This window comes from Pipra filicauda, unplaced genomic scaffold, assembly GCF_003945595.2.
Source record: "Pipra filicauda isolate LSUMZ 115617 unplaced genomic scaffold, ASM394559v2 scaffold362_size804934_pilon, whole genome shotgun sequence".
NCBI classification, from domain to species: domain Eukaryota; kingdom Metazoa; phylum Chordata; class Aves; order Passeriformes; family Pipridae; genus Pipra; species Pipra filicauda.
This window is the reverse complement of record NW_024104490.1, coordinates 333,037-349,830: the sequence shown is the minus strand read 5'-3', so window position 1 is coordinate 349,830 and position 16,794 is coordinate 333,037. Positions and strand designations below refer to the sequence as shown.

Genomic DNA, 16,794 nt, shown 5'->3' with positions numbered 1-16,794 from the left:
TTATTAATTTCATATGTATATATACACACACATATATACATTTATATGTGTATACACACACACATATATATACACATATACGTATATTCACACACACACATATATACACATACACGCTGGTGGGGCCACAAACTTTGAGAGATTGGTGAAAGCTCAAAGACCAACCCTTCAACCCTTTGGACGTAAAATCAAACTTGTGGGGCAGCCAAAGAACAGAAAGGAAATTCAGAGTTCTATCTGGATAGCATTATCAATTGCAAACAGTATTTGACTTATGATCCAGTGGATGAAAAAGTACTTTAAGAAGCAAACCAGGTTTTGGAAACGATATTTTCTCCTGTGTCCTCAGACTTAAGGTATAAGTAGCAATTCCAGTAGCAAAGTCTACCTTCTTTTTGCAATTTTACCTGTCCAAAATGAACAAATACAGGAAGTCTAGTAGATCTCCTCAACAAAGTTTTTATACTAAAGAGCAGCAAGAGTACCTGGTATTCTAACTAGATCTTTGGATGTGAGGCTTACAATCAAGCTCAAGCTCAAACAAGACCTATTAAGTATCTGCTAGTAGTTGAATAGTTGAATCCATAGCTAAGAGAGGCCCAAATCCAAAAGCTGGTCTTTTGCAGAAAGGCAAGTATCAAGCTGTCAATTCTTCTGCCTTCTTTTCTTTCTCTTGACAAGAAGGTCAATTAGTATTTTATTTTTAAAAGCAATTATTAAAAAAAAATAAAAAGGAATAAAGCAGTTGTGATGCATGAGTAATATTTATATGCCACATTATTTAAAGCCTGCTTTTATGTTCTGTACCGTACTCAGGTTAGGTTGCCACATCCATTTTAAGCCTCCATTTAAGCAAGGTGTGAACAGCAGAAAAAATAATTTTTCTAAAAGTAGGGAAGTCTTAGCAGTAATCTCTCGAGCCTGGACATGAAAGATTTTGTGACTTGCGCCGCCAATTTACATTTGACATTTTTAAGATACTGAGCCACCAATCACTATTAGCTGTGACTGGGGCATTTTATTTGTTAAAACCAATTTATGAGATCAAGTTAAATGCTCATTGTAAGATACCAAGATAAAAGAAGTAAAATCCCATCAACAATTAAAGTTCAACACTAAAGTAGTTAAACTGGATAAGAAAAAAGTTGTGCTTACAACTAACTCTCCAAGGGAATCACTTTTGACTGGAGTAATAAGGAAAACAAATGGTAAAACACTAAGAGAACTGAAAAACATTGAGATTCACTTGGGAAAAATACCCTCAAGTGTTATATGAGATAAGCTGAAACGTATTCCAGAATGCATATAGAACACTATGTGTGGTCTCTGACTAGCAATTACTAAGTTATAGAAAACAATCCTGATGGACAAAGATTGGAAGTGACAACAGAGAAAGAAGAAACTTCAATTTAGAGAGCTCTTAAATGTAAACATATGTATTCTTATTGGAGAAAGAATGATAATAAAACTGCAAATAAATGAAAACATGTATTTTTCTTTCTTTACTACTTTAAGCAAGTTGCTGAAACTTACTGCACTATATTCCATCTGTCTCTAAAGTGGGTTGAACAGTTTTGTTTCTTTGCTCCTGTTTAAAACCTTCTAGTGTCTCTTACAAAAACTGTTGTAGAACTACAAAGTAACATCTATATCTATTGTTTTTCATATATATTCTTTCAGCTGAGTTCATAAAGTACTGGAAGTACCTTTGTCTTTAAGAACATCTGCTAATGCATTTGGGAAAGTTTAGGATAAATCAAACTGTGTGACAGAAACCTCTAAAAGAGTGTTAGAAAAGATTGGGTACAGAGGATATGGTACAAAAAGAAAAAAAGATGGACATGCTGCTGACAACCTTTTTTCATCTCCAAAAAAACCCGTTATGACTGGGAGGACCTAGCAACATTTAAGTGCTGGAAAGACTTCAAATCACCTGCAATATTTTAGTGCAAGAGGCAAAGGAAACAATTAGCTGTTCTTATTTCATTTCTTCAATGACAAAAATATTTTTTGACTCAGAACACCTAACTATCAGTATTATTATTTGACATAGTTTCATGAACTTAATACTGAATTTTGTCAATTGTTAGCAGGAGTTAGAAAGGTGTATGTTCAGAAGTTAGGAAATGTTATGAGTGTCTACGCAACATTAATTCAGCCCTTCAATGTGATCATGTACTGTTTTCCCCCTGCAAGATCTGTCTGTATCAAGTACACAGAATGGATAATATTCCCTAAACAAAAAGGATTGCCTTGTATAATGAATGAAGCTTCTTTTCTAATATTTTCCTAATTTAAGGCTGAAAGACGTTTGATGAATGAGACAGAAAGACAGAACTACAATTAAAGCAGATGAAGCAGTTAAACTCCACCCTGGAGACTTAGATTCCACCCCTGTACCTAAGCTCCTTTGTGAACATGAGCAACTGACTTTAAACAAAATGTTTTCAGTTGGTCCCTAGTTTTCCACTTCTTGTCTCAGGTTCTGGTGGTTCATAACTAAGTTTAGGTGAACTTCTTTAGAAACAGCATCTTTGATACTCTGCTTACATCAGATCAAACTTCAAACTCTGTCAGGAAATTATAGTTTGCCAGAGAAATCATTAGACCCTTTTTTATAACAAATGCTCAGATATTCTCTTCTAATTAGGTTCTTGACAATGGCTGAAGTTCTCCCAGTATTTCAGTATCTGATAGACTAACTAGCAAAAAAATCAAGTAAAAATGCCTAAAAAGAGGAAAAATTAAAAAGAAAAAAAGGGAAGAGTCTGTAATAGGAAGTAGGAACCTATCTATTGTAAGTCATGCTATAAGCCATGCTATAAGCTAGCTATTGTAACTAATACTTAGAATAGTTAGAATAGCAACTAAATACAAACATTCAGTATGTATATAGATGCTACAGCCATATTCCTAAATAAAATGAATAACCTGATTACGACTTCATGATGGTATTGGTCTAAAATTTTGATGGTTATTTTGGATTGGATTCTTTGCCCATGTACAAATTGTGGATTATGACAACGGTTTCATATTCAGGACTGGGAATAACTTCTCTGTTGGAGATTCTTTCTATTGGTAAACTGTTTTTTTCATTAACATTTCAACTATGTCATTCTCTAGAAGTGTTTTTTTCTTACCTTGCCATCCATCAGAATATGGAGGATTTCGGTTTGGTATCTTGCTATAGCCCCTTTCAGGCCTCTGGTGCATTATGTCCCACCTCTGCTCTGTTGGGCACATCCTCTGGACTGCATCACCAGGTTTGCAAAATGGGCAAAAGATACAAGTGAACCAGAAATTCCCTCTGTGAGAAGGAATATCAAGATAGCAGAGAAATACCACATTCTGGAGACAACACAATTTAGATGAATTATGCTTCCATTCTTCTCAAGTTACAGTTACTACTCTGACTCTAACTTGCAACGTCTTGGTGTTCCAGTCTGGAAAATAAAACAAAAAAAAAAAAAACAGAAGAAAACTATTTTACTGTCTAACTTTGTTACACTAATGAATCTCAAACCAGAGAGTACTATTAATTCTTTATGGTGGTTATAGCTGGTTTTGAAGGAAATCTACAGTGAGAAAGTACTTGCTTTACAGATATTCCTATTTATAGACACGAGGCTGAAATTATTAGATGCTGCCTTCTTTATGAACAATATCATTAGTCTAAGAAGCAAGGAAAAGTTAAGTTTTTGCTGTTATTCTCTGAAACCTTACATATGATATCCAAAATTTAAGATAAGTACACATTTTGAGAAGTCATAAGATAGTCCTGTGGCACATCATGAGTCTGTATGCTGTCTTTTCAGTGTTCATTGAACTACAAGTAAAGATATGTTGTCATTTCCTGCAACATCAATGATGTGCTGATTTCACAGTCACTACAGCACTATAAAGAAACAAAAGTCACTGTGCACATGTATGGTATTGTATTTTAATAACAATCCTATGTTGCTAATTTTATCTCAGAATATACCACATAGTAGACAAATTTGAAAACAAGAACTCCACAGAAATTTAAAACACTATTGCATATGTCACTGAAAGCATGATTCTGAAAGATGCGAAATTTTGGAAAATAAGTGCTTAGAGCTTGTTCAATCTGAAGTCTAATGATGTTATATATTCAAATGCCACCAGTTAGTTTTTTTGCTAATGATCCTTTGAGCAGAAATGTTTTACTCCACAATGTTTATCCTGTAATCTCATACTGTCAACTCAAGACTCAGAACTCCCAACAGCCAACTTGCCTCCAGCTATTTTACCTCCTCATCAGCTTTCAAGAGGCTGTAATATATTGTCAATACAAAAGCCATGGGCTTATTGACAGGTGGAAGAAAAAAAAAGAAAGGTTTAAAAATGCTGAATCAAATATCAAACAAGATAACAAAGGAGTAGCTCCATGTGGTATTATTAGTTTCCATATAAAATAATTTAAGATTCTTTAAAAATAAAGTAACTGTAATCTATTAATGATTGTGCTATACTTACAGGGTCTTTGAAATGACAAATCAGAGCTTAGATAGAAATTTTTATTGTGTGATATAAGTTACTATGACTGTAATCTACTTGTTTAGTGCATACAGAAATACATCCTTCAAACGCCTAGCCCCCGTTAAAAAAAAAACCAAACACTCTTCCAGTGTTGTAAGGAAAGCTGGCTTCAAATTCAGGTCAATGGCTGTCTACCTACTATAAGCTTTTCATTTCACAAAGCTGTAACCATTTAAAACCTTTGATTCGCTTCTGTGAAACTGCACAGTAAAGATTAGTAAAGACTATGGGGATGGCACATCTTCACTCTAGCAAGTGACCAAGCCTTTTGCGAGCCAAGGTTGCAGCACTTTATTTTTTATCTACAACAGGCTGGCAGGACCCTTCCCTGCTTCATGTGAGCAGAGGTGGATGTGAGGCTCTGAAGGCTTTGACCACGAGGGGGCTGTGTGAACGTAATTTTTTGGCAACTTCTTGGCCCTTTCCAGTTTCAAAAGGGTAAATACGTTTTTATGTACGATGAAATGTGACTCTGAAATAATTCAGGTTTTTCTTATCTCTCCCCTTTGACAGAAAATGCATAAAATCATGGCTTAATTAATCTTGTGATTTTTTTTTTTTTTAGAATGACAATAAATTACTCAAAATCTTCATTGGTTAAGGTACTTGTAGAAAAAAAACCAAAATCCTGATAAATGCAAAATCCTCTTGAATCGTTGTTTAGAGCCTGAAACACGCTCTCAAGGATCAAAACTAATCCTGATGAAGTGTGGACACTGCAAATCCTGTCCATAAACTGATACATATTATGTCTAATGAAGTTATCTGATGAATAACCAGAAAACGATGAATTTTCCACAGAAACACAGACAACAGTAAGAAATATTAAATTAGTTTTTATGAAAACCATTTTTACATAGATATAGATAATTTAGAAACGTAGATCATTTACCCTTCTCTCTTCTGACAGCCATAGTAAACGCACAAATAACAAAGATGGCAAAATATGGTACCCTAAGGCATCATTAACAAGCTTGGGAAGTTGGTAATTCACAGGGACACGCAGTTCATTACCGGAAGAGTTTGCCATGGGTTTAGTCCATAGCAGATGCAGGAAAAATCAGGAGTGCAAATCAGCTACCTCCCATCTCCTCTCAATTTTTCTAAGTGCTAGGTCATCAAAGTGTACAGCTACACCAAAAGGGAGCAAAATGTGCTGTCTCTGTTCCACAGTGCCTGGAAAGTTCCCCTCACGTTCAGTTTTTAACGGTCCGGCCGTGTTCAAACCTCGTGTATAAACCTCGTGTTTATACGGCGCCTGAGGAGGGGAGCCGGCTTTGACCGCACTGGTGACCCTCAGCGCCTTCTCGGGCAGGGCAGGAGCCGGACGGACCGGGCTGCCGGTGCCGTAGGTGAAGCCTGACAGCTCCCTGCCACCTTCCCCCGGCCAGGCATCCTGTGCAACGCAGGTCGGCTCTGCCAGCCCCTCTGCGCCGCGAGCGGGGCACGGGTGGAAGAACCGCGCTTCGAATCGGTAAGGAAAGGTTTCAGAGGGGAAAGCGGGCACAGGAGGCCAGCAGTCCGGAGGCACGGCGCCGTGCGGTGCCCCAGGCAGCGCCGCGCCGGCCGGCCCGCCTACGGCCGCGGGAGGGCGCAGAGGGCCCGCCCCGCCCGTCCCCCCGCGGGAGCGGCAGCGGGAGCGGGCCAGGCGCTGTGTGCTTGCGCTGTGCCGAGCCAGGGCCGGCGCGGCGGCTGCGCTTCCACGGCGCCGCCGGGGCAGGGTTTCGCTCGGTTTGGCTCCGTGTCACACACAGATGTGACTCTTGTCTGTTCCCTGCGAACGTACAACCGTGACGGCTCACCTCATCCCGCCTCCCTTCCCCCCCCCCCGAAAAAAAAAAATCCCACCCTTTTACAAAAAATTTCCTCAGATCCCACACCGAGCAGCAGCCGCCGCCGCCGCAGCAGAGTCCCGAGAGCTGATGGAGCAATGGGTGGGAAGCGGGAAACCGGCACCACGAGCGAAAACTTTTCCTCTGCCTAACTTTTCGTTTCCTTTCTAACGCTCTCCCCGCTCCCCCTCCGGCTCCTTACCCCCTCCTTTGGGCTACGCTCCATTTTGCGCCGTCTCTCTGCCCCCTCTCAGCCCTCCCTCCAGCTTGCTTTCGCCTTGCCGCCTTCTCTCTCGCTCGCTCCAGCAGCGCCTGGAGCCGATAAGGAAGAGGAGAAGCAGCGGGAGGGACCGCAGCCGCTGCGAGGGGCAGGCGGGCGGAGAAGCGGGAAGGGGAAAGAGGGCAGAGGGGGCGGCAGCCCGCGCTAGCCGCCCTCGCCACGAAGTTGGCGGCGGCCGCTGGGTGTTTTTGACAGCTGGGCGCGGACGGTCTCTGCCGCGGCCCCCGGCCGGCATAGAAAGTTTGCGGGTGAGGGAGGAGGCAGATGGAGTTAGTTTTTCAACGCCCCGACTGCTCTTACCCTTTCCCTCTGCCTCCCTGCCTGCCGTCCTCGCCCGAGAGCGCGGAGTTAGGAGGAAGCAGCACTACTCTCTCGGACCCGCTCGCAGCCTTCCCCCGCCGCCTCCCCTTCCCTAGCCAAAGATCCCAACAACAACAAACCAACCTGTGGAGACTCTGACCCGAACCTGGGTCCCTCCTCCCATAATTTCCAGCTCTCCGCTGAAAGCTCTTTCTCTTTCTTTCTCTCTGCTGCTTGAGCTGAACTTCGGGGGCTGAAGTTTTGAAAGAGTCAGAGAGAGGGCGGGGGGGAGAGAGAGACTCTCACTGCTGCTGCCGGGGTTTTTTTATTTTGGTGGTGGTGGTGGTTTGGTGGGTTTTGTTTGTTTATTTGTTTGTTTTGAGGGAGGGAAAGTAATTTTTGTTTTTTTAAATCTCCGATTTTAGTTTAAATCACCTGGGGGGGGAGGGCGGAAGGGGGGAGACGGAAAGAGAGGGGGTAAAAGAGAGAGAGTGAGGCGCTGAGAGCCCAGAGGCAAAAGGAAGGGTGCAGGCACTGCCGCTGAAAGGAGTTCGAGAGACAGGGGGTGCACTTGACAACCAGCATGCAGAGATGGTAAGAAGTTTCCAGCAGCCTTTCGTTTTCATTCTAGCCTTTACTTTGGTTTGATTTGATTAATAAATTGTGCAGTAACACAAGCAGCCCTGCTCGCCATCGGTGTGTTTCAGTCTTCAAATAAGCAAGCAGCCGAGCAAAGGAGAAGGATAATAAATAAATCAGCTCTGTGCTGCGTGGATTGGGGTAAAAATGCCCAAGAGGCTGTGGTAAACTTTGAGTTTGGGGGGTTGAAATGGGATGACCACATGCTTTTTTACCGCCTCCTTGCCTTCACTAGCGTAAAAAAAGTGAGTATGGACGGAGGGAGAGTGGAGTGGTTGAATCGGATATACGGTGGTCTATCTGTTTCGGACACCACCTTCTGCTAGGAAATGAGTAAGGTTTGCACACAATGTAAAGGTAATCTTTGAGAGCCTGGAAGGAGTTGTGTATTTGCGTGTGAAACAACGTCTGCGGCAGGGAGACAGGAGTGTAAATCCACCTTCCCTCCGAAACTCTTTTCTTTTTGTTGTGCATGTGCTTGCAGTTTGCACCTCTCCAATCAGCGATTGCTAACCGAACAGAGTTGTGCCGATGCCCTGACTGTAAAAGGGAAGGGGGACCCCCCAACCAGCTTCGAACAAGTTTTTGCTTCTTATTTCACGTGCTGTGCAAACGCCCGTCTCCTTTACAGCAGGAGGTCTGCAAAGCAGGGTTTACGCTTTCACGACCTTTTAATTTAAAAATTAAAAATCGAAATGACCGAGGACCTCATTTTACTGAAGTCTGTTTTTCTGGGTCGTCATGTGAGGGTAGGTTAGCAGCTGCGAAGGACAGGCTCGTTTAAGACTGCACTTAACGTTGCAGAATGGTAACTGTTAGAATTAACACGTGGATCAACCTTAGTGATGAACAGTGACCAGCCCATATTCAATGAAGTAGTATATTTCCAGTCACTGTTTGACTACCGCTCTGCTTTCAGTCAGCTTTTGTCATCGCACTCCAGGGATGTTACAGACTTGTCTTGTGTGCCTTGAATACACACATACATATGCACACACACACACACGTGTGTCTACATATATATATATATATCCGTGTATATTTACATATGTATATGTTTATGCCTGCATACCTACAGATATGTATACACAGCACTCAAACTATAGGTAGAGTGTATGTCTGTGTGAATGAAGGGACTTTGCGATGGAGCATTTGTGTTTTTCTCTTCTCTCCCTAACATGACATGTCTTGTTTCAGTGATCAAAGCCACAATTGGAGTGTAGGAGATGCAACTGTCAAATGTAGGCAACAAGGAAAAAAAAAGGGGGGGGGGGAGGGGGAAAAAGCAGCATGTGCCCAGGACTGTGGTTACAGTAATGCTGACAGAAATTAAAGTGGGTTTGAAAGCAGCATGCGATTTATGATGGTTCCCATTTACCCTAGAGTCAAGCTGTTGTAAAACTGATGCACAAAAGACATCATGTAGTAATCTGGTGTACCCAGGATTAAAGTGGCAATGAGTGTCTTTTTGTGTGTGTGTCTAGCTGACAGTTAAAATGGTTTGAAGCTATTTTTAAGTATGAAATCAAAGCAGGTTATTACATATTTCTTTTCTTAATCTGTACGTTAGCTGTATATAGCAGTCATTGAAATATATTTTTATTGTAAGGGGGCTTTTATTTTTCATTATCTTCCATTTTCCCCTCTGTATAATAACCCATCTCCTTAGATGAATTTTAAAATGGGGTAGCATTTTTTTCATAGTTTCAGAGTACAAATGTTCGCAGTTTAATTACTGAGTTCCTTTCAGACAGTAATATTTAATAAACCTGATCAGCAGATCTGCACAAGAATACCAAGTTCCTGTAAAAGTATGTGGAACTTTCCTTGCCCTTAAAATTGCAGGATATTTTTAATCTGAAATTTAATGGGGCATTTGAGCTGTCTGATACACTGTAGTTTCATTTTAAGCTGCCCAGTATTAATGAACCATTTAGCTCTATGCATGTTCTGGTTTAAATTCCTAAAGCACATGAATTTTAAAATTTACTATATATTTCAAATGATTCACCTTTACCTGATCCAGATGCAGAAAATTGTAAGTGTAAATTATAAACTAATTTGTTATGAGCAAATTTTGAAACTCTTTAAGGCTTGGGATTCTGAAAGTGCTCCTTAAGCGCACATCTTGCACATATAATTGAAAAACCCTGCTTTGGTACATTATTTTGTAAAAAGTGCAACTGTGTTGCATTTTAGGGGGAAAAAAGCAGATCTATGCTTTTAATCACATTACCTTTTTACTGTTGAGGCATTTTGGAAAGACGAGTATGTGATTACAGTAAACAAAGTAAAAAAACCAGACAAAAGCAGAGATGACTATTGCTATATTAAAATGTAAGTGTTACAGTTTGAATTTTCTAGTGAGTTTTTGAGTTCAGTGCTTTACATAACATTTTGTCCTAATCTTGCTTGCTGTCAGAGATGTTTCATGGTTGTGCAATTGCTGCAGTCAAGAATGCCAATTTGCATTCCAGGAGTGTTATTTGATTACTTTTATCTACACAGCTTGAAGACCAGCCCAGACCTCTCATTTCATCTTGCCATGTCACGAGTCAGTGCTGTGTCCTCTTTTCAAAAATCTGCCTGATTTAGACAAGAAAGAAAACTACTTTCATGTTGCAGCCGCAGTCCCCTGCTAACTTGTCAGCAGCAGGATATGATTCACTTGGGCCCAGAAGAATGGTACAGAGATGATGGTTAGGCAGTTCAATAAGCCCATGGACAGGTAGTGTGTGACATCCCAAGAGAGCTTAAGTTAATGAAGAACAGGTCTGCTTAGTTCTTCATACTCTGACCTGGTGCTGTCCCCACAGTTTTCTCATTTGATCTTTCCCAGCAAATTGATCTTTTCTAGTACTTTTTTGCCTTCCAAGTTAGTCCTTGTGGGACTGAAATTAGCAGAGCAACTTAAGTTGGATAATACAGCTGTTCAGAAAAGAAGAAATTGGACACTAGCTTATAAAGGGGGGAGGGGAAAGTAAGCTATTCTTTCTGTTGTTATTCAGAATTCCTTTTATTTTTATTATTTCGGTTTTATTTTTAAAAACTTCACAATAGCCATATTACTTTGGAACTTCACTTTCTTATTTAAAGTTTGTATGGATGGTCCATTGCACACCTCATTAAATGTGTATCACTTAAATAAAACAAACATGCTTGCAGCATAGACTACAGTTTTGCTTTGGTGTTTGTAAGTTGAACTTGCTTGTTAGAAATGATTTGCTAGTCTGTAATGAGGCTTTTACAGTTGTTGTAAGACATTTTAAATATCAATTGCACATGCCAACTCCATTATTTACAGCCTGCTAAATAACTGTAATTCTATAGTATCCAATACTGAAATGCAATGGAGATTAAACAATAAAAGCCGTTACAAATGGTGTGTGTAAATATTATGGTAGGTGAAAATACAGTCAGCAAATTACCACTGGCATTACTGGTTTTCTGGAAAACCAGCATATACAAACAAATTAGTTTTAACTAAGACACTCTGTACTTAAGATCTGGTCTCTAAATGGAGCCATGGTATTAGCTGTGAGTCTTCTTTACATGATTTCGCACTTGGTAATTGGAAGGTGGAATGGAGGTGTGTATGTGTGTGTGTGTGTGTTTAAATACGTACATGATTAGGTTGTCAAACAATGTAAGATTTCAAACCAGAATTTGGTAAATACAGTGTAAGTTGGAAATGATTAAGAGGGTCTTTAGTATGCTGAAGAATAATAAGCTGTATTTAATTTTCTGTATTTCGTAGCAGATGTTCTCACATATTATCCATATCCTTTCAAGCTGTAGAATTGAAAACACTGCTGCATGGAAACAAGAACACTTATTATGTAAGGGAAATACTGCTCTCACTCTCAGTGTTGCTTTTGAAAGTGGAAAGGAACTGTACAGGATCATTGGTCAGTTAAGCTCTTCTGCAGAGCTAGAGGGAGCTTCATGATTTTATTAGATATGCCATAGGCAAGAATAAAGGGGAAAAATAGTCTGAATAAGGGAGGGTTGATTCCTAACTTTTTTTCAGGGTCAAAGATCTAGAAATTAGACTTTGACATGTAATTACTCTGTTTTACATATATGTGTATGTCAGTGGGATTTGCAGCTGACTGAAGATCTTGTCAATTTCAAACAAAACAGAAATTACCAACAGCAAAGCAATTACATTTCAAAAAGTCCAAGTAAAACGTTGGATTTTATACAAAAACCAATTTTTTATTTTTTGTTTTTGTCTCAGAGGTGGATGTTTCTGGCAGTGTCCCTTTCCGTTTTGCACTTTGGACACTGTCACTATAATGTGACTATAATTTCTTTGCTGGATATTGTTTAATGGAAGAGTCCTGACTTTCAGTCTGCTAGTTTGCACAGAGCTTTTGATTTAATGATTTAATTTGATTTAATGTCCGCTATTAGTATGTGTTAGGAAAAAAATATGCATGTCCAGAAATACAAAAGGTTCTTCATAAAATACAAAACAGACAGTATATATGTCATTCTGGAAATGTGTGTCACTTCCTAATCTAGCCAGGAATTTGTACTTAATTTAGAGGAATAGCATTTAATATGACTTAATAAAAAGCATCTGTCTAAACCTCATATTCTTTTTCATTTTCATCCCACCTGAATTCTGGCATATTTTTTCTAAAAATTCATTGATCATAATTGTTGCTTAATATTTATATGGCAACTTTTATAAGTATTACTTTGGACAAACTTATTTGCCATTTAAGTAAATTGTATAATCCAATGAGATAAACTACCAACTTTGTCTTCTTTATTTTTCACACAGTAGCTCTCATTATACGCTGTGCTAGTAGAACGCTTTATTTGTTGATTATTAGAATCTTAGTACATTCAGGAGTTCTGCTGTAATTTAATGTAGTTTTTCAAAGAGATTCTCTCACTTAGAATCTTTTTATAATACTCTCACCACGTATTATAAATATGTATATTTTATACTTCAGTTATATATGTAAATATTTTTTTTCTTATTCCAGGTAAATCAAGGATTTTGAGAGAGAATTTTTTTCATCTGCAGCATCTGTTTCAGTACTTGTCTCTTGAAATATTTTATGTAAAAATAACCCACACAAATTCATTTAATAATCAGATTTGCTTCTGATTTGTTCCTTTAGAGAGTTCTTTTGAGAGTTTCTCTCTAATTTTTTTTTAATGACTTACTGTGTACTTAAATCACATTTTTGTAGAAAACTATGAAAAGCTAGATAAGTTTTAAAACCATGTTGGGCATTGCAATTATTTTTAATTATAAGAACCATAATGTTCATAATGCTGATTTGTAAGTTACAAGCCAAGTGAAATCAAAATGCCATAAGCTAACCACTAAAAAGTTTTTAAGTCACCATGAGCTGGTGCACTGTCTGGAGGTTTAGCTATGTTTTTGCAGTGTATTACAATTGGTTAGGTCTACTGTTCTGCTGCATGTACAACTGTAGAAGCTAGGCCTGTTAGAAAATCTTCATCTGTGGGGAAAATTTTAGGGGTATACAAGCCGTATTATTAACTGTTATCAGGTGTAAATGAAGCTGGGTGTATGTACAACACCTGTTATGCTGTCAGCTGGAATCATACTGAATCAATGTTGCAACTTTATCACATTTGTAAAATATGTATTATTTTGAAACTTATATTTGTGTTCTTAGTCAATGCTCTTTGCTGTTGAATACAGAGATGTAACAGCAAACAGAAAACATTTTTCCCTTTCTGTGACCTGACATTTGCTGAAGTGCCCCATGCTGAAATTTCTTTTCAGTATCTTTTTTTTCTTCCAAAGCCAGACATGTACCCAGACACAAAAGCCTCTGTGTATAGCAAGCTGTTTTAAATATTGTGACTTGACGATGTGCTGTCCTTTCTCTGCTTGAGCCAAGGATCTCTGCTCAGTGTCTGTGGATTACCAAGTCCCTTCTTTATTGTACCTCTTGTCAGCTATTCCTATTCATTTAACCTTTCATTAGTGTCTGTGCAGCTTCACTGTCTGGAAAGGCAAGGAGAAACCTAAAGGCCCACTGTCACAGTTATTAGATTTCTCAGTTACATCCCAGCAACCATAAAGGAGTAAGAGTCAACACTATTGTCACGCATGCTGCTATCCTGGAGTGCAACTCTTCTGTGCATGTCAGGGACATGTGCCACATGTTGATAATGCATCCCAGGGATAAATGCACAACATGGGGGATAAACCAAGGCTGGCACTAATGAGCTTTGTAGGAGTTATTGCAAAGACAAACAGTTGTGAAGGAATTTCACTTAAAATGGCAAAGAGATGGAGTTTCATTAAGTGCTGCCAAGGCTTGCTTGTAAGGTACTTGTCAATCATGTTAGTTTCATTTAAGTGCCATTTACAAGGGAAGAATGTTTTCTGTAACTTAGAAATGTATTGCTTTTCACTTTTAAGTTGCCAAGCTTAAGTGTACTTGAAGTAGTCCCCATAATACACTTTATGACTAGTGTTTCTTTTTACTCATTTTTGGATTGAAATCTGGAAATCTTTCACATTACTTGAAAACAAAAAAGCAAATACAAATTGCAATGCATTTTGAAATATTCCTGCTAGTAAAACTTCAGATTCACTCTTGATTTTCATAGTCCTTTCTGAAGCATAAATTTGGCTGAGAATATCTGGGTGCATCTAAGTAGTTTATTCTACACTTACTGCCTGAAGAGCCAGAGTTATTAGTTGTGACACTACTTCCTCATTGTGCTAAGGCACATCCTCCATTTAATCCAGTGAATACATTTTGCTTCTGAAGTTCCTTGAAGCCCATCTTACCTTGACTATTAACCAAATCCAGCTGAACTCTGAGCTCTCGGTTTTTGCAGTAATAAAAAAATACATGCTTATGCCTGACCTCTGTATAGTTGACCTTTTTGAATGCATTTTAATTACATTTTTATCAGTAGTATTACGATAGTGTGATACACAACTTCATATGAATTTCATAAGGAGATTTTGGTCAAAACAAAATTAGACGTATAGATTTATAGTTAAATTATAATTTAATAATTCCCCTTAGTTCTACCTAAAGCATAAGGGTCTCATGTTGGTCCTATTCTTTCAGCAAGGTTGAAGGTGGAAGCAAAGCCATCGAAATCAGTGGAGTTAAAGTTTTGGAGTTAAAGTTTTATGAAACTGTTGAATAAAACCTCGTCACCTCCTTTGAACTTTCCATATGGCACGCTAAGAGGATTTTAAAGATTATAAATCTAGTGGGCAACAGGAAAATTCTTATAACTTCCTTATTTCAACTGTTTAGATTGACATCATCAGAAAGTATGAGTGGTCATCATTTATTAATAGGAATTTCGTGCTTTCTAGGTCTTCTTTACGTTTGTGATATTAAAGAAGTGAAGCGTGGCTGCACCTTTTGCTTTAATTCATAAGATAGAATCCAAAATGACCAGCAGTATAGTGGCTGATTGTAGGAACAAGTGCACCCAAAGAAAATGTGTTTAAGAGAAAATTCAGCAAAAGTAATCTTTTTATTTTTCTTGTTCAAACACTGGAAACATTTGTAACGCTGATACTGAATTCTACTAACCTCAAATTAAAAGAGAAGCTATTAGATTTTTTTATTTGAATAAGACAAATATTTAAGGAAACAAAATCTTCAGACATGAGCTGAAACAAGTACCCTTAGTTTAAAACATCCTTTCATTACTAGACTGATATTAGCTTTGATGAATCTAAAACTTAGTACATGGTTTCCAAATCAAAGATGAAAGGGCCACTTAGGAATCAAATAAATTTTCTTATTGAAATGTAGCATTTGACATTTAGAAAGATGTGCTCAGCATGATGAACCAATTTTCTTTACTGCAACTAGCCTAGTGATTTTTTTCAATAAAACTAGTTTGAAATTGAATTGAGGTTCAATAAATTTCAGGTAAATTAATTTGGAACTCCTGATTAGTGCCATTTTTTAACTGAAGAAAATATTTTCCTGAAAGTGCTTTTTCCCCTTTTATTGTTAAGACGCATCAATTTTCATTGCAAAGTAATTACTCATGTAGTTGTTTTGATAAACTCTTACTGGTCTAACTCCATTGGCGTTGTTTTAGCAGTGTGCCAGTTTTGTTAAAGAAAGATTTTGTTATTCATCTCACTGTGAAGTTACGAATATATTCCTAGTACTAGCAAATGGACTAATACCCCATCTGTATGTCTGAAGAGTTATTATTATGTACAGTAGTTTATAGTCTACAATACAGTTGGGCAGTGCTTTTATATCGTTCTGATACCAATTATATGCTTCTAAAAGTCTACTGATAATACTTAACTCTCCAGAATGAGATTCTGTGCAGAATCCTAGAGAGCATGATGGACAATGTTTTGCCGTTCTGCTAAAGATGCTAAGAATTAGAAAAAAAGAGTAAATACTGCATAAGTAATAGTGAAAACTTTTTTGTTCTGTGCTGTACCATGACTGTATTTCAGTTATCAGCTATATTTTGAGCTGGCTTTTGAAGATATCTTGTTTCTGATGTCGCATAAAATATACCTGATCAAAATAAATGACACTACAAGCCAGTTGGCTAAGTGATTTTATAAGCAATGTGAAGAGGCTGAGTAATTTATGTTTTTCAGTACACAAACTGGCATTAAGATTTTCTTCACACTTTGGTGCAAATATTAAAAAGCAATGTGTGAAATTGTGTATGTTATGTAACTTAAGGCTTCTGAGTGAATTTAAATTTAAGCTGATATAATTCAAATAGTAAGACAGCAAGGAAGTTAAGTAGGAACAGGAAGCAATAGCAAATCAGTGATGTGTGATTTAAAGAGTTTTATTCCATTAATTAAAGTGTGTTTCTTTTTTAACTTCTGCTTTTGTAATGTAACTTACAGTCTTCTCTGTTTCTTCTTATGCACATGTTACTTGTACTACTTTGCATATCAGTGGTGAATTTCACTTATCAGCTGCTATATTTAAAGGATTTGTGATATCAAGTGATTCTTCGTAAGCAGGAAGTTCTTCAGTTCCTGAACAGACACTTTTGGAATGATGTTGTCAGTATGACAGTAGCAGGATGAGAGTGAGTTGCTTGGTTCTTCATGGCTTGGTTTGGGGGTCAGAAAATGGCAAGAAACGGTTCACCATCTGCTGATTGATAGTCTTTTTGAATACTAGAGTAGTAGTCTTTTAAAAATAAGATGTG

General features: G+C 38.2%; 1 protein-coding gene across 1 annotated transcript in view; it reads left to right on the top strand.

The window, feature by feature from the left end:
- Positions 1-7,475: 7,475 nt before the first annotated feature.
- Positions 7,476-16,794, top strand: part of BNC2 (basonuclin 2) — a 329,648-nt gene continuing 320,329 nt past the window's right edge. Inside the window, exon 1 of the mRNA XM_027711939.2 lies at positions 7,476-7,566. Coding sequence (XP_027567740.1) covers positions 7,564-7,566 — 3 coding nt within the window. The 5' untranslated portion in view covers positions 7,476-7,563. The remainder of the gene's footprint in view (positions 7,567-16,794) is intronic.